At 37.7% G+C, this 24003-nt stretch overlaps 2 protein-coding genes across 2 annotated transcripts; one reads left to right on the top strand and one right to left on the bottom strand.

Moving 5' to 3' along the window:
* Positions 1-1581: 1581 nt before the first annotated feature.
* LOC149010080 (proline-rich family protein) lies at positions 1582-18484 on the bottom strand. The gene is made up of 3 exons (XM_089164459.1): positions 18095-18484; positions 17303-17437; positions 1582-2328 (listed from the first exon to the last, which is right to left on the bottom strand). Exons 1-3 carry the CDS (start codon positions 18272-18274, stop codon positions 1963-1965), a joined length of 681 nt encoding a protein of 226 aa, XP_089020585.1. The 5' UTR covers positions 18275-18484; the 3' UTR covers positions 1582-1962.
* Positions 18485-21153: 2669 nt separating this feature from the next.
* Positions 21154-22614, top strand: LOC149010079 (phenolic glucoside malonyltransferase 1-like). Its single transcript, XM_089162395.1, has one exon. The coding sequence runs from the start codon at positions 21154-21156 to the stop codon at positions 22612-22614; it is 1461 nt and encodes a 486-aa protein (XP_089018521.1).
* Positions 22615-24003: the final 1389 nt, after the last annotated feature.

The raw sequence follows: 24003 nt of genomic DNA, 5'->3' as shown, positions 1-24003 counted from the left end.
AATTTCATATAAAATAAAAGAATATAGAAAGAGAGAGAGGAAAACCATTACAATGTACAATGATACTTCTAACCTTTGAATGGCCATGAAGGTATATTGTACATGACTCTTCATTCTTGTCAAATAGTTGCATGCTCAGTCATGCATCACCATACAAAGCCAAAAAAATTCAATTTATAAGAAAAGCAACTCTTTACAAATTCTTGGCTAAAAAAAAACTGAAAAAGTATGAGAATAAGCATACCATCAAGATGAAAATCATTTGATGTCAGACATTATATACTTTTCTTCTAAAGAGTTTAAACCTGTTTGAAGGAACTTCCACCCAATAAAGATTGGCTTTAATGTACATCTTCAATAGTATATAACTAAACAAAATCTATAAAAGAATATGGAATCACTTTCTTTTGTGAAACCCTTTTTCAGAAGAAGAAAATCGGAATCATTGTTTAAGATATTATACACTTGGGGTCCCACTCCTTATTCCAATCCAACAGTTACCAAGCAGATAAGGATGGTCTATATATGGAATCAGGAGTTTAGAAGAAAAAAAATCTGAAGCTAACCAATTATTATCCCCCTTAATGCATCCATAGAGAGGGTATTCTGTATTCTGTCCTGTGAGGCAAGAGGAATATAGCTTTTACACAAGTCAAATCTTAATAGATTAATGCCCTTGACCAAAACCCAGTTTTAATCTGGAATCTACCTCACAAATAAAATAATGGATATGGAAAAAATGAAAAAATTACGGATTGGTTTGGCCATTTTGAGGTTCTGAAGATGAGAACTCTGGAATGAACCATGTTCAATGGTAAATTGGTATTCAGGGAGTACTTAACAGTTTATTTCTGTCCTGGATCACTTCAGTTTACCTTCCAATTTGCCATGGCTTGAAGGTGTTGAGCTACTGTGGTTGCTCTTAAGGTGACCAGATTAGGAGACACTTTCAGGTTCAAAATTCATGTAGCCCAGTGTGTGCCTATCATTTTCACCACCCAGCCAGTTTGGTTTATTAATGTTTAACTCTCTGGAATAACTACAGTTGATGGCCAATAACTATAGCTTGAAGGTGTTGAATTTCTGTAGTTGCTCATATTGTGATCTGGTTGATGTTTCTTGAGAGGAAATACAAACCCAGAAGCCCAGAAAAGTAGGGAGAGACGTACAAGTCACTAAATTGAGGGAAATTTTCTTCATTGTGCAGGCGCCAATAGGGTCACTTCCACATAGACCAAAGTTTGAAAGCCTAGTTGCATGTGTTCTTTCCTAAGAAACAACTATGCATACTGACTGCAGCTAACATAACCAGTTCAGTAATTCTCTAACAACACCCAAATGATGATTGTTAAGTTTCAGGATGATGACCACTTAATGCTATATTCTGCACAACCATGCCAACAAATAAAGTGCACTTCATGCTTGACGATATATTTAACAAAACAGTAAATCACAAGCACCTTTGTGAGCCTGCATGCAGTGAAGTGCAGGCTGTGCAGCTCCTGCACCTATATTACCACAGTGACAACCCCCACACTTTCCAACAGAGAAATGAGAGCAAGCACAGATAACAGTTCAAGTGCTAACATTAAAACGCAATGCAAGGTGGATGTAGATTTTATTGTCAACAAGAACGAATTCAGTAGGTGTTCAATTTCCGGTCTAACAAATAAATCCATTAAGTTTACATCCAAAAGATCAATTTATCATAAGAAACCCAATTTTGGAACAGAAAAGTCAGTCCGTGTATGTACAGCACTATGCTAATTTTACATTCTGCATTATCAGGTAAGTACACATCATTCACATTGGCAGGCTTCTCATTAAGAAAGGAAACCGAAATTCTTTTAGAGAGTCCACATATCATTGTTGGCAGATCACGTATATTCTCGTATAAAATGGCTTGTTTTAATGGTATACAAAATCCCTAATACAGCCTAGCCAAGTCCCATTTTGAATTGTTCAAGACACAATACTTACATCTGAAGTGGGAGACTCTGGCTGGACATTTGATTCAACATCAACTTGAGGAACTTCAGGCGCAGGACTGTCTGCTACAGGTGGAGAATTTTCAGGCTGGGCTGGGACTGAAGCCTGAATGATTTCTGCTGGCTTAAACTTGTTGATATAATAACCAAGAGATGGGCCAGAATATTCTGTGGTTTGCATTTGGGGTGGTTTTTTACCAACTTGTATCAGTATTGAAGAAACAGAAGCAACGAAGATGAGAGCCAAGCCAGCAGCAATTGCCGCTGTATTCTCAGATCCTTCAGAAGAAGTGCCTGCAGTTCCTGAGCTGATTGCACTTTCTGCTACATATATTGCTGGCTGGCAAATGGCATAGAAACTGAAGGCATTAGATGCAATATGCAAGGATAATAAAATAAGTAGGATACCTGAACACAATTGTTAAAGATTGAAGGACAGAAAACCCATGGCAAACTGGTTTATACTATTTCAGAAGTTCAAAAAAAGATTAAAGGAACGCCCCTTCTCCCCATCCCCACCCACATTGTGCCAAAAAACAAAACTGCTCACATAATCATAATAATTGTATCCATCTTATATTACAGGAAAACTATGTATTGAAAAACATGGGAAAATCTTCACCCAATAAAATAAATATACAGGAAAAATCTCACTGTGACAAACAAATGAGAAAAAGAAAGCCACTTGGTAAAGCGGTTCCCAAGCCCAAAACAGGAGGGAGCAAAATGACAATTCAGCCCAGTGAAGTAAAAAAGCCATTGAGAGAGATAACCTTGTACCACTCTCATTGCTACACAACCTGGATCTCTGAAGGAAAAACAACTGAGAGTCATGCCAGCAAAAAGGCTTACTACATACTCAGATACTCTTTCCCTGGGGCTTGAAAGTTGTAGGTTGCAGGATTTGGGGCTTGAAATAGTTTCAACAGTCACAGGGATTGAAGAAGAAAAATAAGATTTCTGATTTCAGTAATTGCAAACAGAGAACCTGAATTGCCTAACAACTTCTGTGAATCCAAGTCTATTTATTGGGGTTGGCCCAATGTATGCACCTCTGCCGTTCACTCCTATTCTTCTAATGGAAGGGATGGATCCACAGGAAACAGAAACAAGAGGGGAAGAATGCATTTATATCCAAGGAATGGATAGAACTATAGGGGTTTGAGAAGGCATTTGCCTGTTCGTTGGTGCAAATGAGATCACTACCTCTCAAGAACCAACAGTTATGTTCTTTTCAGTTCTAACACCTAACAGTAGAAGCATGAAAAATAAAATCAAGTGCAGGGGAGTGTCAAAAGAGTAGGACCTATTTGTCTCTTTTCAACTTCCTGTATCACACATTCATACTGCTGCTCAGCTCATACAGGCACTTTTAGTGCCCAGCCCATTGCAGATTTATAAAGCGAATTTTCACTTGATTAATTTCAAGTGTTTTTTATAACAAACCTGGGTTTGTGTTGAAAACAACAAACAGATTAATTTTTCTGATCACGAAGAAGATAAAATGAAAAGTGAAAAAAGAAGCAAAACAGAGACCAAGGAGGCATTGCCTACTCTGTTTCAACCATGTGTAACATTTTAGCTCTCAGCTGCAAGAAGCATCCTCATTGTAGAACCAAAAGAAGGTGTACATGGACGGAAAGGAAGTCTGGGACTCTGTGTAGACTTAACTTAGGTAGACTGAAAACCCAAAAAAATAAAAAAGAGTGCATGTAAAAATGTCAAACTGTCACTCTTTACACACCCTTAATCTGAAGTAAGCTCAGACAAAAAGAGTGCATGTAAAAATGTTATCAGATATTTGTAGCCTTGTAGGTGTTGAAACGTTGAAGAGGAATCTGCAAATACACTTGATCTTACAATTCTTATTGAGAGCTGAAACATACCAAAGGTACTTTCTTTAAGGTATTTAGACACCCCGATTTGTGCAATACGGGTTCTACAGTGTCTTCACCCCAAGATCAGTCAGCCCAACCTTTAAGGTTGCACCCCTAAAAGGTTACTTAAGGTGTATCAAGTAATGTTCATTGCTTGACAGAACAACAACAGGGAGAGAGAGAAAGAAAGAGGAGGAGGTAATTCAGTCTTTAGAATGAGCACGAAAATGAGTTTATATTGAGTCCCAAAGGCTGTGGGTGAAAGGGTAAGGACACCTTTCTTAGTGAGGGTACCTTTCAGCTCAACTCTCTTCAGGAAGGTACCTCCAGCTGACCTCCCTACAAGAGAGTGCCACTCAAATGGCATCTCCACGTTTTCACCCAGCAATGGGCTTTCCAGAACAGGGCCCATGACAAAATGGGCCTTCCGGATCAAGGCCTATGTGATCCACGACCCACGTCCCCAAGTCCCCAAGTCCCAAGTCATATAGATTTATTAATATTAATATATATCTATATACTCATGGCAGGGTCACAATAGGGTTCAGGCTCGGTTCGTGTCGCACAAATTAATATTAATAGGCCCTTACTATATATAAACTATATAATCAGCTCCTCTCAACCTGATGTGGGACTAAATAAAACCATGGATAAAAGACACGATTAAAACAGATATTTATATAAAATAGCATTAATAAGTTTTAAACATATTTACAACAATCCCCCACAATGGTTAAAACTTCAAATACAAAGGCTGAAGACTCAAGCAGTAGTGAACATATTAGACACAATAGGACACTTCGTTTTTAATGTCTTTCAAACTTGAATCTACACTAGATCTGATAAAGCACGCTACAGAGTACCGGTGAAGTCTAACTTCTTGAACCTATCCTCTTCAGTGTAGCTGGCTACTCCACTATTCATATCCAATTGGTCGACCTTCCTACAACCCCTTTATAAAGAGAAATAGACATTTTATCGGCCTTGTCTCCAATCTTGGTCTCACAAATATTTAAGGAAGTTTGCTTGTGTAACATTTCTAACTGAAGGCCGCCTCACCCTCTATATCTGTTTAGGTCAGCATTAGGCGTGCACCACATCTGACACACCCCCACATTCAGTGAGCTACGCTTGATTAAGAGTCAGTCACTCATTCTATCAACGATATGGTGGTACTACTTTACTATATTTATTCAGAGTATAGTAGTACAAACAGGTCATCCAGTGACTTTGTTGCCTACCCTTTGAACCTAATTCAGGATTTAACCTCTTCACATAGGTTGGGTGTCCGTCACATGACCTATGTCATAGGTCTTGATCCCATTCCCATAAGTGCTTCATTAAAAGCTCTTGTAGGCATAGCTTTGGTGAACATACCAGCTAAATTCTCCTCTGATTTCACGTAATCAATTGCAATTGTTCCTTCATCAATATATTGCCTTACAAGATTATGTCGAAGACATATGTGTCTTCTTTTGCCATTACTGTCACAGTGCAACGATATAGGTGGCATTGGTTTGGGCCATAGAGGTATATCTGCAATCATGTTTCTAAGCCATTCAGCTTCAATTCAAGCCTTTTCCTAAGCTACGAATTCTGCTTCCATTGTAGAAGATGTTCCACATGATTGCTTAACTGACTTCCATGAGATTGCTCCTCCACTTAGCATAAACACATATCCACTTGTAGCTAGTGTTTCTCTTGAATCTGAGATCCAATTAGGATCACAGTGTCCATCCAAAACAAAGGGATTTCCACTATAGTGAAGTCCATAAGGCAGAGTACCCTTAAGATACTGAAGTAATCATTCAATTCCAAGCCAGTGCTCTTTACTAGGATTATGAGTATGCTAGCAAAATTTTCCAACTGTTAGAGCAATATTTGGCCTAGTACAGTTCATCAGATAAGTCACAGATCCAATAATCTGTGAGTATCTCTTCTGATTTACTGGTTCTCCAATATTTTTCTGAAAATTACTTTCCAAAGTTAAAGGAGTTTTGAACAAACCAAAATCATAAAAACCAAACTTCTTAAGCATATTTTCCACATAATGAGCTTGAAAGAGTATAATTTCTCTTTCTTTTCTGATGATTCTAATTCCCAGAATTACATCAACAGTGCCCAAATCTTTGGTGTCAAATAAAGAAAATAGCAGTTTCTTAGTTTGATTAACTATTTCTATCAACATGTCATCTACATAAAGTAGAATATAAACACCCTTCCCTTGATGAAACTTACTATATAAGCACCTTTCAGAATCATTGACACTAAAACCCTTCAAAATAAGAGCAGTATCAAATTTCTCATGCCACTACTTGGGTGCTTGCTTCAACCCATACAATGACTTGACTAATTTACAAACCTTATTAGGTTGACCAAGAGATACATAACCTTCTAGTTGTCTAATGTAGATCTCTTCCTCCAATTCCCCATTTAGAAATGTTGTTTTTACATCCATTTGGTGTATCACCAAATTGTAGATAGATGCAATCGCCATAAGAACTCTGTTGTAATGTGAGGAATTGCTCCTCTAAAAGTATATTATTCACAAGACCCCAATAGAGTATTTATAGTTACAACCTAGTTAAGTCCTATACTAAGTAGGAAAAGGAAACATAGAAATAAAACTCTAGACTTATGAAGAAACATAATCCTATTCTAATTAGGAAACCTCAGTCCATGTTTTCAACACTCCCCCTCAAGTTTGAGCATAGATATTTATCATGCCTAACTTGCTCATAATGTAATTGAATGTCTTCGTGCTCAAGCTCTTTATGAGCACATCAGCCCGTTGCTCGTTTAAAGTGACAAAGGTGATATGGATCAGCCCAGCCTCAAGCTTCTCTTTGATGAAATGTCTGTCAATCTCCACATGCTTAGTCCTATTATGCTGTACTGGGTTATGAGCTATGCTGATTGCTGACTTACTATCTGAGTATAACTGTATAGGAACTTCCAAATCTGTCCCAACCTCTTGAAGCAGCCCTTTAAGCCATAGTACCTCACAAATACCTTGAGCAATCGCCTCAAACTCGGCCTCGACACTGGACCGCGCAACTACATCCTATTTCTTGCTTCTCCAAGTCACAAGGTTACCTCCCACATATACACAATACCCAGAGGTAGACCTCCTATCATTTGGACATCCTGCCCAATCTGCATCTGTATATCCTCAATCTTCAAATGTCCATGAGCTGAAATTAAAATTCATTTTCTTGGAGTAGTCTTCAAGTATCTCAAGATCCGATATACTACATCCAAATGTGAGGAATAGGGATCATGCATATACTGGACTAACGCAAATGTGATGTCAGGTCTAGTGTGAGATAGATCAATTTTCCCAGTAATTTTTTATACCTTATCTTATCAACTGGTTCTCCTTCCTTTGCCTTCAAATGTAGGTTAGGCTCAATAGGAGTCTCAGCAGACTTACATCCTAGCATTCCAGTTTCCTCAAGAAGATCCAATGTATACTTCCTCTGGGATAGAGATACACCACTAGTAGAATATGCCAACTCTAAACCTAGGAAATATCTTAGTTTTCCCATATCTTTGATCTCAAATTCAGTTCCCAAAAAAGTCTTTAATGTTGAAATCTCATCCTCACTACTGTCTGTGATCACAATATCATCCACATATACTAAAAGTATAGTAGTGTGGCAACCATCTCTTTTAATAAACAAAGTGTGGTCTGCATTGCTCTACTTATAGCCATTAGATATCATTGCCTTATGGAACCTTCCAAACCACGGTTTTGGAGATTGCTTCAACCCATATAAAGCCCTATTTAACTTGCACACTTTTCTATAAGCCTCTGTAGTAGAATACCCGGGTGGTATATCCATATATACCTCTTCTTGGAGTTTTCCATGCAAAAATGCATTCTTCACATCTAACTGTTGTAAACTCCACCCTTTATTAATTGCACATGAAATAATAGTATGAACTGTGTTTATCTTGGCAACAGGGGCAAATGTCTCCTAGTAGTCAATGCCATAAGTCTGAGTGAAACCTTTGGCCACCAATCTTGCCTTGTACCTTTCAACAGTCCCATCTACCTTGTACTTGATCACAAACACCCATTTGTTTAAGGTTTAGGGTTTGGGGTTTGGGGTTTGGGGTTTAGGGTTTAGGGTTATGCAGATGGCAAAACAATGTTGGCGTTTGCTAACCAACCTTGATTCTCTATGGGCTCTGGTTATGCATGCAAAATACATCGAAGACACCCCTTTTCTTGAATGTACTGCTCCCTCTTATAGCTCTTGGGGATGGCAAAGCATACTTGTGGGGAAGGAAGTCCTTGAACAAGGTTTGGTTAAACAAGTGGGTAATGGTGCTACCATTAACATTTACAAGGACCATTGGCTCCCTTCATTACCTTTGGAAGGTATTTCCTCTCTTCCCCTAGGCCACAGCCCAATATGGGTCCAGAATCTTATTGGGTGGCCTGAAGTACAATGGGATATCCCATTATTACAATCACTCTTCACACCCGTTGAAGTCAATGCTATTTTGACAATCCCCATCCTTTCTAGTGACTCCCTTGATAGATGGATTTGGTACAAAAACAAAAATGGTATTTTTTTTGTTAGATTGCTTATTTCTAATGCTTGGTTATGGCAGACTCTCAAGGTAAATATTGCTTCAACATCCTCTTCCTCTAAATTTTGGAAACAAATATGGCACATCCCCTACCTCCCCAAAATCAAACATTTCTTGTGGAGATCATCTCATGAAGCAATTGCGACAAGCAATTCCTTATTTGTTAGACATGTCATTTCAGCTCCTTTATGTTTGGTTTGTGGATGTGGGAAGGAAAGTGCATGTCATGCTTTATCTTTTTGCTCTCATGCAAACCGTTGCTGGGAACTCTCTCCTTTGCACATTGATACTAGAATTTAGAGGAAGTCATATTCATGATTGGATGGTTTTTATCCACACAAAATTTAAGGATTGCAATGATTTAAATAGAGTCAACGAAATTTGGAGTGCTTTAGCTTGGAGTATTCGGAACACTAGAAATGCTTATCTCTTTTGTGGTATTGATGCTTCGGTTACTTGCACTATAACTTACTTTTCTTTTTTGTATGCAGATATACAAAATCTCAACATAAGGATTGGCGATGATAGCGGAAGGCAACCGATTGCTTTAATTCCTCCTATAGAAGATGTGAGATATTTTCAGGTTTCTGTGGATGGTTCTTGGGATGGGGACACGAGCAAGGGCGGTAGGAGTTGCATCTTATGGGATTCATATGGCATCTTTGTAGCAACACAATGTTTTGATTGCTTCGGTAGCTTGGTAGCAATTCTTGAGCTCCAAGCTATTAGAGGTGGTTTACTTCTTGGGCGAACTTAAGGAGTTTTCAATCTCCAAGTAAATTCAAATTTTCTGCCAGCAATTTTAGCACTTCAAGGTGCTCATAGTTCCTTAGATTGGATTTGTTCTAGTTTAGTTTTTGAGATTTTGAGACTCTCCATAGAGTTCAACTATGTTCATTTTAATTTTGGCACTCCAAGTCCCACGTTTTGTTTTTTTTCCAGAGCTTGCATTTCCTCATTCATAGCTTCTTTCCAGTTTGAGTGAGATAATGCCTCCTGCCAAGTGTTAGGAATAGAAGTAGAGGACAAAGAGGAAATAAAACTTTGAAATTCTAGAGATAGAGACTGATATGAAACATAATTGGAGATAGGATGTTTGGTGCAAGTTCGAGGCTGCTTTCTTAATGCAATTGGTAAGTCTAAAGTAGGATTAGAAGAAGAGTCAAACACAGACTCACCTGGAGGAACGGATTGTTCAGGGCCAGGAACCAAAGCTTTTGACTGGCTTCATTCAAAAGGGGTCACTTGTTGTTTATTTTTATAGGTCTTCAGAGGTCTAGTCTCCCCCTGTATATCATCCACCAGCTGTTCCTGTCCGGTCATTCCATCTTCCAAATGAGGATCATCTGTAGGAATCTCAGGAGAAATATCGAAAGGAGGAATCAACATTGGAACCTCTTCACTAAAACTCTCCCCCAGAAGAGGTGTAGGGGAAAAAAAGGGAATTTGTTCCTGGAACACAACATCCATAGAGACAAAAAAAAGACGAGAACTAGGATGATAACACTTATACCCCTTCTGTGTAGGAGGATAACTCAAGAAAATGCACTTTAACCCACGAGGATTGAACTTTCCATGAACATGGTGGTTCCGGACAAAGGCAACACATCCAAAAACCTTAGGTGAGACTATAAAGACTGTTGTACCTAAAAGAACCTCAAGGGGACAACGTTGGTCTAAGACTCGGGAAGGCATTCGGTTAATTAGATATGCCGCAGTAAGAACGGCTTCACCCCAAAACCGAAGAGGCACATGCATAGAAAACATTAGGGAACGTGCTACATCAAGTAGATGTCTATTCTTGTGTTCAACAACCCCATTATGTGGTGGAGTGTCGACGCAACTAGTTTGATGTATGATGCCATGGTTTGCTAAGTAGGAAGGGAATGCGCCACCCAAGTACTCAGTTCCGTTATCCGTACGAAGGATTTTGACTATCGCCCCAAACTGAGTCCTAATCATATTATGAAAATTTTGAAAGCACGAGAAAACGTCACTTTTTTGGTGAAGTAAACCTATGTGGTCCTAGTACAACAGTTGATAAAGGTAACAAACTATCTATGATCGATACCAGACACGGTCCAAGAAGGACCCCACACATCAAAGTGAATGACTGAAAAAGAAATTTTACTACGATTATCTAAAATAGGGTAAACATGTCTGGTCTGTTTGGCCAAAATACATGCCTCACAATAAAAATCATTTAAATTGCACCTTTTAATTAGGTTATGCCACTGTAATAAGGTAAAAAGTGCAGGGGAGGTGGAACTAGAGACCGTAGAAAGAGCTGATGGGGACCCATCCATTAAGTAGAGCCCCCTTTCTTGTCTACCACTGCCAATCGTAAGCCCTGTTTTCAGGTCATGAAACACACAATGAGAAGGAAAGAAAGTTATTTTGCAGTTCATATCACAAGTAAGGCTACTAATAGATAAAAGATTAGCCGAAAACTTTAGAACATGCATGACATTAGATAAGGTAAGAGAACGCAAATAGATAATAGATCCTTTCCCAGAGATAGGGGAGAGAGACCCATCAGCCATTCGAACATCCTGAGCAATAGGGACAGATGAATAAGTATGAAACAAAGTAGATGAGCCTGTCATATGGTCGGTTGCCTCAGAGTCGATTACCCAAGAGGGATAAGTCAAATTAACATTGTGACAACCAAAAATACCTGTGGAGATTTGTGGATCAACAGAGGGATCAATGACAGAGGCTATACTCATACTGGAAGTATGTACTGGAGAAGATGAGTCAAGTCTGAACATCAATTGGCAAAGGTGTTGGAGCTCATCTGAGGAAAGAGGTGTTGAGTACTCAGGGTGTCAGAACTGGCTTGATTTACAAATGTTTGATTGCTGCCCTGGATTCCATTTCTACCTTCTCCACGAGAATTTGTTGGACGTCCATGCAACTTCCAACCCTTGTCCTTTGTATGACGCTCTTTTTCACAATACTCGCACTTTACTGGAGGGCGAAAATTACCAGAACTAGATTTATTATTGCCATAACCAGCCACCAATGCAAATCTATCAGATGTTTGAGTGTGTACCATAGCTGTCCTTCGACTATCCTCGGTATCTACCATGGCATAGGCTTGAGCCAGAGAAGGGAAAGTCTCTCTCGAAAGGATTTGTGTGCGAATTTGATCAAATTCTATATTCAATCCTGCCAAAAAATCATAAACTCTCTGTTTATCTTCCCATTGTTGATAAGTGATAACATCTTCAGCATTCTTCGGTGTAAACTTCCCATAGAAATCTAAAGTCTGGTAATATCCCCAAAGAATGTTATAGTACTGAGAAAAAGGAAGGTCCTTCTGCTGTAACTGATTGATTTTCCGTCTAATTTCAAAGCAATGTGCATCATTGCCAACTCTGTAAGTATGTATCATTAGTAACTTTCCAAATAGTTGCCGCATCAGGAAGGAGGAGATAACTCTCTGCTATGCTAGATTCAATGGAGTTGATGAGAAAACCCATGACCAAGCATTCATCTGTATACCACTTGAAAAGTTGCAGACCAGGTGTGGAAGGTTTTGTAGAAATCCCATCAAGATGGCCAGTAAGACCACGAGCACCAACAGCTAGGGAAACTGAACAAGACCATCTAAGATAATTTGTCCCATTAAGTTTCACAGTGGTTATTTGAAGCGGAGAAAACTCACGATCCTTATGAATGAAAGACATGGGAGACTCTTCAGATGTACCAGATAAAAGAGATATGGGATTAGCCATAATTGCAAGGAGAAATTAAAAAAGTCCCTGAACTTTTTCAAAATTTACGAAAAAGTCCCTAAAATTGTTGCAAATTGCAAAAAAAATCCCTGAACTTTTTCAGACTTACAAAAAAGTCCCTGAAATATTTTAAAAATTACTCCCACTAATTCACGTGAAAAGTATCTCCTCAAGTTACCTCCAATTGTTATATTGTTGAATCAAAGTACACTAGGAAATTTCTAGAAAAGACTGGAGGGACACAACCGGTCCGTTTAAATACTAGACTCCTTAGACAAAATTTTCCTAAACAAGTACTTAATCACCCAATATACAGTTCCAGGATACCCGAAAAGAAAACAAACACGTGAATAGCAACTTCAAAAAAATTTCTACAGCACCTCTGTAGGATGAAAACAAAACCTTACTCTAATACCATGTTGTAATGTGAGAAATTACTCCTATAAAAGTATATAATTCACAAGACCCCAATAGGGTATTTATAGTTACAACCTAGTTAAGTCCTATACTAAGTAGGAAAAGGAAATATAGAAAAAAAATTCTAGACTTATGAGGAAATATAATCCTATTCTAATTAGGAAACCTCAATCCATGTTTTCAACAAACTCTCACAGTGGTTATTCTTGCTACAGGTGCAAAGGTGTCAAAGTAATCTATGTCTTTCTTTTGCCTAAAACCTTTGACTACAAGTATGGCTTTAAACTTATCCAAGGAACCATCAAGTTTCAATTTCTTTCGAAATATCCACTTGGTTTCTAACACCATTGAACCTTGAGGAAGATCTACCAATTCCCAAGTGTGGTTAGCTATAATGGGATCTAGCTCACTCTTTATAGCTTCCTTCCAAAAGACAGCATCCGGAGAAGTAACTGCTTCACTATATGTGAGAGAGTCATTGTCTATAAGATAGACTATCCACTCATCAGATGAAAATTTAGCTTTCCTTTGTCTTTTGCTTTTCTGTATAGGATTCTCATTTCCACTTGGGAGTCAATATTATCTCATTTCCACTGTCTTGTGTCAATTCTTGAGATAAATCAGTGATTGTAGCCAAATCATTTCCATGATTCATACTACTACTTCCAGACTCACTACCAAGTCTATTAAATTTAAAAGAAAATATTCTTTCAAAGAATTCAGCATCCCTTGTCTCAATTATTGAATTTTCCTCACAAATTTCTTCAATGGTTCTTATAACCATGCAACGGTATGCAGAACTATGCACTGCATATCCTAAAAACACACAGTCAATGGTTTTAGGACCAACTTTCTGCTTCTTAGGTTCTGGAATGGCCACTTTGACCAAACAACCCCATATTCTCAAGTGTTTACACTAGGTTTTCTTAAATACCATTTTTCATATTGTATCATTCCAGTCTTCCTGTGAGGAATTCTATTTAAAACATAACACGAAGTTAATATCGCATCCCCCCACAAGTCAAGAGGTAAGCCAGAACTGATAACATTGCATTCATCATTTCTTTTAATGAACAATTTTTCCGTTCTGCTATCCCATTTGATTCTAGCTGATATGGGGCAGTGGTTTCATGAATAATGCCATTCTCTTCAAAGAATTTACGAAGGTTGAAGTATTCTGACCCTCTGTCAGTCCTTAGCCTTTTAATCTTTCTTCCAAGTTGATTCTCTACTTCTGCTTTATAAGACAGAAAGACATTGCAGGCTTCATTTTTAGATTTCAATAGACATATCATAGTATATCTAGAATAGTCATCTATAAAGGTGATAACATACCTATTACCACCTTTTGATTCTTGTGATTTGAAGTCACATAAATCACTATGCACTAGTTCTAGCAAATTCGTTTTCCTATCCACTGACTTATGAGGTTTCTTTGTAAACTTAGCCTCAACACAAATTTGACATTTAGTCAGTGGTGGTTTAACATATGTATAATCCCCAATACATAATCGAAGTATTTATTAATTCAAGTAATACTCAATACAAAGAGACCATCATTTAGATAACCTTTTTCCAATAAATACATCATTTTTCAAGAGAACTGCTTTGTCTGCTTCAAAGGACAGTTTGAACCCAACTTTATTCAAGAGCGAACCAAAGATCAGATTTCGCCTTATATCTGGTACATAGAGGACATTCTCCAACTTCAGAATTTTTCTAAAGGTAAGTTTCAGGGTGATCTGTCCTTTTTCCGATTACATTGGCTGGTTGAGAATTTTCCATAAAGATCTTGTCAGCAGCATCAGAGTACTTGGAGAAGAAGCTCCTATCTCCACAAATGTGCCTGGTGGCACCGGTATTTATCACCCAGGATGTTGACTTTTCAACCACAAAAGCCTCTGTTATCATTGCAGTGTAGATCTCAGAATCAATCAAATTAGCCCTTGCTTTCTCTGATCCTCCTTTCTTCTTTACCCTACAATCCTTTATGAAATGCCCAGGTTTGACACACTTGAAGCATGCTCTCTTCTTCTTTTTGAAGGTAACATCTTAATTGGATTTCAGAGACTTATTAGATTTCTTTTCCTGTTCAGTCTCTACCAAGTTGGCCTTAGGCTTATTGGAACTACTAGGTTCGTTCCTATGTCGGTTCCTCTCTTCTATTTTGATCCAAGCCACAACACTGTCAAAAGCCCAGTCCTTCCTCTTCTATTTCATTGAGACCTTGAAGGCACTTCAAGAGGAAGGAAGCTTGTGTATCAAGGCACTAGTCACAAAGGCATCTGGCAGAATGATATTCTCTTTTGCCAGATTCCCTACCAACACTTGATACTTGTCTACTTGGTCGGAGATGCTAATCCCATCGACCATCATAAACTCCATAAAGTTTTCAACCACAAACCTTAAGTTACTGGCATCCTCAAGAGTATACCTCTTGACTAATGCCTCCCAGATTTCATAAGCAAATTCATAAGAGCTATACACATTGTATAACTCGTTTAACAAAGCATTTAGAATGTGATTCTTACATTTGAAATCGGCAATGAACCATTCAATCCTTTTCTGATCGAATGTAGGGTCAATTGACTTATCAGGTTGAGGTTCATTCAGAACAAAAGCTATCCCAGCTTCCATAAGTGCAAAATACAACATTTGCTTCCAACGTTTGAAGTTCTCACCTTTGAACTGCTCGATTTTGTCAAAATCTGACTTTCCGGTGGTTGGTTACGAAGCTTGCAGAGATGGAAGAGGAGTGTCCTTCTCAGTGACTTTCTTATGTGCACTTACGTTTGCAGAGTCCTTCATGTTGGTCTCTTTTCCAATAGTTATGTTGATTACTTCAGTGGTGTTGTCAGTAGCCATAGTAGAAAAATAGTAAATACCTTAAACTTGTTGAAACGTTGTTGAGGAATCTGCAAATACACTTGATCTTACAATTCTTATTGAGAGCTGAAACGTACCAAAGGTACTTTCTTTAAGGTATTTAGACACCCCGATTTGTGCAATACGGGTTCTACAGTGTCTTCACCCCAAGATCAGTCAGCCTAACCTTTAAGGTTGCACCCCAGAAAGGTTACTTAAGGTGTATCAGGTAATGTTCACTACTTGACAAAACAACAACAAGGAGAGAGAGAAAGAAAGAGGAGGAGGTAATTCAGTCTTTAGAATGAGCACAAAAATGAGTTTATATAGAGTCCCAAAGGCTGTGGGTGAAAGGGTAAGGACACCTCTCTTTGTGAGGGTACCTTTCAGCTCAACTCTCTTCAGGAAGGTACCTCTAGCTGACCTCCCTACAGGAGAGTGCCACTCAAATGGCATCTCCACGTTTTCACCCAGCAATGGGCTTTCCGGAATAAGGCCCATGACAAAATGGGCCTTCCGGATCAAGGCCTATGTGTCCCAAGTCCCAAGTCCCAACTCATACAGATATATTAATATTAATATATATCTATACACTCATGGCAGGGTCACAACAGGGTTTAGACTCGGTTCGTGTCGCACAAATTAATATTAATAGGCCCTTACTATATATAAACTATATAATCAGCTCCTCTCAACCCAATGTGGGACTAAATAAAACCATGGATAAAAGAAACGATTAAAACAGATATTTATATAAAATAACATTAATAAGTTATAAACATATTTACAACAGTAGGTATATAGATATAAATTTGTCAATCCTGGTTTCTATTATGACACAACGCTGTTAGCAATTCATGATCTACACGTATATGTACCATTCTGGCAAAAGGCTGACAACTTGCTAACCATCTCCCATTCTCTTGCTAACTTCTGAACATAGGTTAATTACTTGAGATCATAAATCTCATTTTACACCCAAACAATATGGTCTGAGTGGTCTAAGGTGAGTTAAAGGTTTACAATATGATAGGAAAATCAAGCAAGAAACATATGTGACAGTTTTGTACCGATAAACAATTAAAACATGGTTACCTCATATAAGTAAACACAACTTGCATAAGCATTAAACCCAGATCACCAAGCACTAAGTAAATTAGTTACTGACAATAAGCAAGTCAGATTTTGAAAGAGGTTTGTGAAAGAAGTATATAATTTGTGTGATTAACATTCAGTTATGTTTCAGAAGGGACCCTTTGAATCATCTATTTGGTACATTTCACCCTAAAAGGAGCTTACTCTCTAAATTATAGATCGTTCTTTCTTGTTACCCCAAACATTACCAGAGGAACAACTTCGTGTTTGCCAGTATTCCATATGGTGTGATATCATGTCTCAAACTGCAAGATTGATGTTTCAACATAATATAAATAATTAATACAAAGGCATCCTTGGTCTTCAGCTATCTAAACAAAGAAAAGCACATCTTCTTGTCAAATTTTGGCTACCTATGTCAATCATTTACTAAAAGAAACTCCTTTCTGACATGCTATACAAAGACATGGTCTTTAGCTTTCTAAACAAAGATAAGCATCCTTCCCTGTCAATTCTTGGCTACTTATTGTCAATCGTTTACCAAAAACATTTCTTTCTGAATGCTGCATATAGGTTGTGTTCCATCTGGTGGCTATTTTGAGATGGCATCAAAATTTATTTTATTGTTCACTAACACTCCAATAGGGTTACATGTTACACTAGATCTTGCAACCTGTGAGCTCAAACTCTTAAGATTAGAAAAACACAAAGACCTTACCTCCACTGAATATATGTTAGTCTGTCCTGCTGTGTCCTTCTCAACATAGCCAGTCCAACCTTTTTTACGAGGAGGGTATGTGCCGACCACTTTAGTCTTCTCAACTGCGACCCATTCCATGCTGACCTTCCCAACCTACATTTGCCAATCTTAATTTCAACTCTCATCAAATACCTAAAAATATCATTCAGTATCACTAATTTGTGCATTGTCCAAATCCAACTGATAAAATTAAATCAAACCCCTTGGTGGCCTGATAAATTTAGGTCTCAAGCCACTCAAATGATTCAATTCCCGACTGCCAGAATCTACATAGATGAAATGTTGAATTATTCATCTAGATGATGAATTTATATTTCAATCATAAAATTTTCAAATTAAGCTTAAATTCACTAACCCAAATCCACAATCAGCCAGAAAGTTAATAAAAACAACTCAGACACTGGATAACCACTAAGTAAATCAATCTCCTCCACATTTTGATAAACCCCAAAGAGTAGTCGATTAAAACACCCTAAGACCCACCTGCTCATAGTCAATTAAAAGCATAGTCAATTCATAAAAATCGAAGTGAATTGACACATAAAATCAACAACCGATGAAACATTGATACTGATGTATCTTGCAATCCTGCTAGTACTCCTGTTTCTTATAAACCATTAAACACAACCGAGTACACATTTTACAGACATGCTCAAGGAGTGAATCGATACCGACACAAGGACACTAAACATACCTAGAGTTCAGAGAAAAGAAAAAAAACTGGGAACAAGAGGAAAGTTATAACCCTACCTCCTTGTCAGGGGCACATTCTTCAGCATTGCAATCAGATTCTTCAGTATTAGAGGTAGATGACGCTCGGATAGTGAACAGATCACCTTTACCCTTCCCTCTTTGCGAGTTCTTCGAGAACCTAGAAGATGGAAAAGCGCAAGTGTTTGCAGAAATCAGAGCTTGGGAAGCGCAAGCCATTGTTGTTGATAAGTGAAACAAGTTAGAGGTGGAGTTGCCAAGTTTTGGTTCTTCCACAGATTGGGTTTCTGGGAGAGGATTCTTTGGTGGGACTTTTCGGTGGATTCGAATGGATTTTGGGGTGGCTACGTGGCAGTAGGAGCATAGAGACTGAGATTACGAGAGAATAACCGGTGCTGAAGCCCTGCACTACCACACTCCAAATGTTGGCCTTAGAAAAAGAATCATAGTGTGAAACCTAGCTCGAACATCCACTCTAATGGTAGAAATAGAACATGAGAAAGACACATTTGGAGTGGGTCGCTCATAGTCATAGGCCCTTACGAAAAGAATTATTACAAATTAAAAAAAAAAAGTAAAGAATTTCTTACGTGTTTAGACGCCGTAATAATATATTTGAATTTTTTTTTTCTCTCCCAAAGACGCTATTGTCAATATCTTTCTTCAATTTTGTCCATGTGAAGATAAAATATATACTTACAATACATTAGACATTTTTTTCTTGAAAGATATTACCAAAAATAACAAGAAGAAAAGAGACATGTTTTTCTTGCTTGGATTATACACCATGAAAATATACTAGTTCTTATATAACTACCCCTTATATTTGTTTGAAAAAATATATATCTCTACATTATGTCTAATGCAAAACCTGCTCTGATCACTAGGGAAAGAAAAAAACAAGTTAGCAACTAACAAGTTTGGAGTGACTTGTTGGTATAACTTCTGAATGTTTGGAATGCACTTTGAATGTACTACATCGATCTTAAGATAACAGATTTATAATAATGAGAAACATGAATCATTTTCAGTAGGTGTACAAGTTATGTAGTTCAATCAAATTCATGCAATCCTGTTAATCATTCTTTGACAAAAGAATTAGGTCGGCTTAGTTCGAGAGAGAAAGATCGATCTAGCATACTAAGCCACATAAATGATGATTAATAATGTTTCAAATTATTTTTAAAAAAAATAAAGTGGACCAGCTAGGGTGGGAAATAGAATAGTTATTTCAAAACCATTAATGACCTAGTCGTCTCATTTTTCATCCTAGCCTTTATATAAATGACTCTTGACCCTTGACCAAGTCTTCTCAAATTTTGATTGATTCAAAACAGATTCATCTTAATAAATACTCGGTTTTTCAGCTGTAGTAAAAATTATGTTCAATAGATGCAGAAGTTTGTAGCTCAATTCAAGATTTATACATTGATCTTGAATCGAAGTTGATAACGATATCATCATAAAAAAAATACAGTTCTTTGACAAACGAATTAGGTAGGTTTAGTTTGAGAGAGATCGAGCTAGCTAATTAAGCTATGTAAATGACGAGTACTTCATGTAAAAAATTATCAAAATAAAAAAGAAACATAAAAGTGTACTAGCTAGGGAGGGAAAAAGAATACCAAAATTTATGTGAAACCTATTAATGACTTAGTCTTCTCACTTTTCATCATAGCCTCTATGTACATGACTCTTGAATATGTATCTAAAAATTTTGACTGACTTAAGCAAAATCATCTTAATCAATACCTGATTTTCCAACTACATTTTTAGCTCAATTCAGGATTCATGCATTGATTGTGGATTGAAGTTGATAAAGATGTCATAAGAAATACATTCCTATTAATCATTCTTCAACAAGAGAATTAGATAGGTTTCATTCGAGAGAGAAATATCAATAATCAATCTAGCTAATTAAGCCATGTAATCGAAAAAAACCATGTACTAAAATATTAAAAATATATGGATCAGGGTGGGAAAAAGAATACCAAATCTTATTTGAAATCCATTAATGACCTATACTAAGCATTTTTTTATCCAAACCTTTATATACTTTATCTTCACCAGGTTTTCTAAAACTTAGACTGACTCGACCAAAATTCATCTAATCAATACCTTGTTTTCCGACTGTTGTTAATAGCTCATCCATCCGAACCAGGGTGGGAGATAAGAAAGTGAACCCAACTAGGGTTAATAACACATCATCATTTTGATGACTATTGAAGCTTAGAAGAAAAAAAACCTAGTTTATCAATTTTTCTGATTTTTCAGGACCTGTTCATTAGTTATCATATTAACGGATATAGATTAAGAAAAAATAACTTCTATGTTGACTTACCCTCAACTTTCTTATTTTCTACATGCTTCTGTGTCTCTCTTACCGAATGATTTGAAGGTTTAGGTTCTCTTGTTGGTAAGAGGCTAAGAGGTAATTAATGTCTTGTTATCCTGAGAAACCAATTAATATTGATGCTCTATCGTCTGAACTTTTTTTTAGTTACTTTTATGAAAGCTTTTATTGTTGAAAACGAAGTGACTCTTGAGATCACAGTTCAAGCAGACTCATCGACCAGTGTAGTTCCAGTGAAGGAGGAAGAGGGAAAGTTGACTTGTTGGTATGCATTTATATCACAAAAATTCGTAACTACAGAAGAATAATAGTTAAAATACTATAATGAGATGCTCAAAAAAGCGAGAAGACACCAAATATGGAAAAACACAAATAAACTACAAATGAACAGAAGTGTTGTTGAAACTTTTAATCAGACAGCTTGCATTAACCTATCCAATTTGTGAAGATTTGTGGTTGTACTAAGTTTGGAACTTTGGGTGGCCTGTTCAAGTCTCTCCTGTTCTCTCACTCTCTCATCAACAACGTTGCTAGAATTATGTTTCTCATGCAACGTTCAAGACTTTGAATGTTAGTTTCATGTCGATGTCTGCCCGCTTTGAGGTACAGGTTTTTCATCTTTAACATTTCTGTTCTTTAATTTCTTCTTATATAATGGCCTAGTTATTTATCTCTTCTCCCTAATTCGATTTATCTTCTTTTTTCTGTAGCACTATAGTTTCTGCTTCCTTGTTCCTTCACTTTCATGGCGCCATGCGAACAACCACCACTGAAGATACTTGACCAGTGCAAGATTGCACCACCAACAGGTACTGTTCCAGCAACAGCTGCAGATATCCCTCTCACCTTCTTTGACCAACTGTGGTTGCCATTGCCACCCCCTCAGTGTCTCTACTTCTATGACTACCCCTACCCACCTACACTTTTCACTCAATCTCTTCTTCCCCAAATCAAACTCTCGCTCTCTTGCACCCTCATCCATTTCTACCCTCTTGCTGGAAATCTCTCATGGCCTCATGATTCCTATAAACCCATAATGCGTTATGTTGCCGGCGATGCCGTCACCTTAACCATTGCCGAGTCAGAGGCCGATTTCAAGTCTCTCTCTAGTGACCATTCAAGAGATGTAACTGAAACACACCCATTTGTTCCACACCTGCCAGCATCTGGACCAGTTGTTCCAGTTCTGGCACTACAAATCACTCTCTTCCCAAATGTTGGTGTCTCCATTGGAATCACAAATAACCATTCCATCATTGATGGTAGAGCAATTGGCCATTTCATGAAGACATGGGCTTTGATGTCCAAGTTGGGAGATGCAAACAAATCGGTATCAACTCAGTTACCTCCATTCTTGGACAGGACTGTGATCAAGGATTCTGTCGGCTTTGAAAAGAGATACTTGAACGAGTTAGAGACATTCATGGGCACTGAATTGAAATCTGAAAATAGGAGCTTAAGAGTGATGGACATCAAACTTCCGGCCAACATGCTTCGAGCTACGTTTGAGCTGAACCCAACTGAGATTAAGAAACTCAAGGAATCGGTCCTTGCTCGAGCCAAAAAGGATGATCAACAAGGACCAATTCATCTATCAACATACGTGGTGACTTGTGCTTTCGCTTGGGTCTGCTTGCTCAAAGCAGAAAGAGATGCAACTGAACTCAAACCTGATGGTGAAATGACTAGAGATGCAACTGAACTCAAACCTAGTGGTGAAATGACTAACTCTAGAACTCGTTTTGTTATGAATGTAGATTGCAGGTCTCGGATGGAGATGGATCCACCTATCCCAGGAACATACTTCGGGAATTGTATCAGACCTTTCTGGGTGACTACGGAGAGAAGTAATTTGTTGAGAGAAGATGGAGTTGTTGTGGCATCCAAGTTGATAGGAGAGGCAATACAAAGACTAGATGAAGGATTACTGAAAGGTTTAGAAGATGGGGTTTCAGACTTGCTAAAGGTAGGGACTGGAAGAGTTTTTGCAGCTGCTGGGTCACCAAGGCTTGGACTTTATGGTGTCGATTTTGGGTGGGGGAAACCAAAGAAGGTGGAGTTTGTATCGAATGATTTAACAGGTTCCATGTTTATGAAAGAGAGCCGAAAATTTGAGGGTGGAATTGAGATTGATTTGGTTCTCAACAAGAAGGAAATGCAGGCCTTTGCTTCAATTGTCACTGATGGACTAAGGGCTCATCTTTGATTCATCTCAAATCCATTTTCAGCTTCTATATATATCTCCATATATAGAAACTTATATGGTAGAAGATAATTTAATTTGTGATGTTCTCTTTCTTTCTTTCTTTTTTTTTTTTCTTTTCGTCTCCTTGTAGAAGTCAAATTTGCAATTTATGAAATATATATTTTTGCCTTTTCTTTTGATTCTAGATTCCCCCACCCCCTTAAAAAAATGAGTATCAGCGTAAATTATTAGATTTGCCTTGATTGGAGGATTTGAATTTAGGAAAATCACCATGAAAGCTTTAAGGAAGGAAGTGCGGAATTGGAAATTAGATGCTCATGTGAATTGGCATTTCATTTGTAGAGTTTTTTTTTTTTTTTTTTCATTTGGTTTTGAGAAAGACGTGTTTAAAGTATAGAGACACAACCCTTATCAAATGGTCTGGTTACAAAGTTGGAGGCCGGATTTTAACGTGAATATAGGTCAGCCATCAGCTAAATTAATTTGGATTCATTTCCCTTATCTTCCTTTGGAGTTTTGGCATCTTCGTTAATTTTTTTTTCAATAGCCAAAACAGTGGGGCATCCCATCACCTCTGATACAAAAGAACAGTGCAACTTGGTGAGCAAGGGGGAAAGAAGTAACCTCGCTCAATATCTGCAGGTTTAGATGAAGAAAGGGAGATCTCAAAAAGTAGGTGAAGAGAAATAGTTTTTCAAGAATTTGTAAAAATTGATCGACTTTTGGTGTGAAGAGAAAATATTGAAATGAATAATCAAACTTGGATCATTGGCTCTTGTGATAGGAAAGGGGTTTTTGAAATATCAAGGGGATGAGGTTAAAGGCCAAGATCATGCTCTACAAATGTAATTTTTTACTAACCTTTTTTCCATTTTTTTCCATTTTTTTCCATGTTTTCCATTTTTTCATTCATAATTTAATAAAATGACCTTTAGGGGAAAGAATAATAAAACACCCAAAGGGAAAGAACAACACCAAAGTGGGGGTGGAATACAAAAGGGGGGGGGGGGGGACTAGGCTAGCTACAAGCACATCGGGAAGATGCCTAAAAGAAAGTGTTTAAGCCCTAAGTAACAACAATATGCATGTTCCTTGTGTTACTAGCTAAGGATCTTAGGAGACAGAGCTAATCTAGAATCAACATTAGTGCAAATGGTCTTCCAAATGCGGTCAGGAGGTCTAGATTTGCCTTCCAAATCTGGTTATGACATTTAGGTTTGGTAGTTCATCTGCATAAGTTATGCCGGCTCTAGGGGCGGAATCAAGATTCAATATTGGAGGGGGGGCGAAAAATGGAAATCTAGATTGTAAAAGCACCAATGCTTTTTGACACATATTGTGTGGGCTCTTGTAAGATTCATTAATAGGGTCCGACCTATGAATTATTTT

The sequence above is a fragment of the Hakea prostrata genome, chromosome 7, assembly GCF_041222555.1.
Source record: "Hakea prostrata isolate BN-2017 chromosome 7, UWA_Hpros_2, whole genome shotgun sequence".
NCBI lineage: Eukaryota > Viridiplantae > Streptophyta > Magnoliopsida > Proteales > Proteaceae > Hakea > Hakea prostrata.
This window is presented reverse-complemented; position numbering and strand designations above follow the sequence as displayed.

Excerpts from the sequence above, each read along its gene's own strand:
- LOC149010080 (XM_089164459.1), bottom strand. The coding sequence starts at position 18,274 with ATGGCTTGCGCTTCCCAAGCTCTGATTTCTGCAAACACTTGCGCTTTT. Across the intron at positions 17,438-18,094 it reads AATGTGCCCCTGACAAGGAG|GTTGGGAAGGTCAGCATGGA; the intron begins GTAGGGTTATAA and ends TGGCAAATGTAG. Across the intron at positions 2,329-17,302 it reads CTAACATATATTCAGTGGAG|CCAGCAATATATGTAGCAGA; the intron begins GTAAGGTCTTTG and ends GCCATTTGCCAG.
- LOC149010079 (XM_089162395.1), top strand. The coding sequence starts at position 21,154 with ATGGCGCCATGCGAACAACCACCACTGAAGATACTTGACCAGTGCAAG.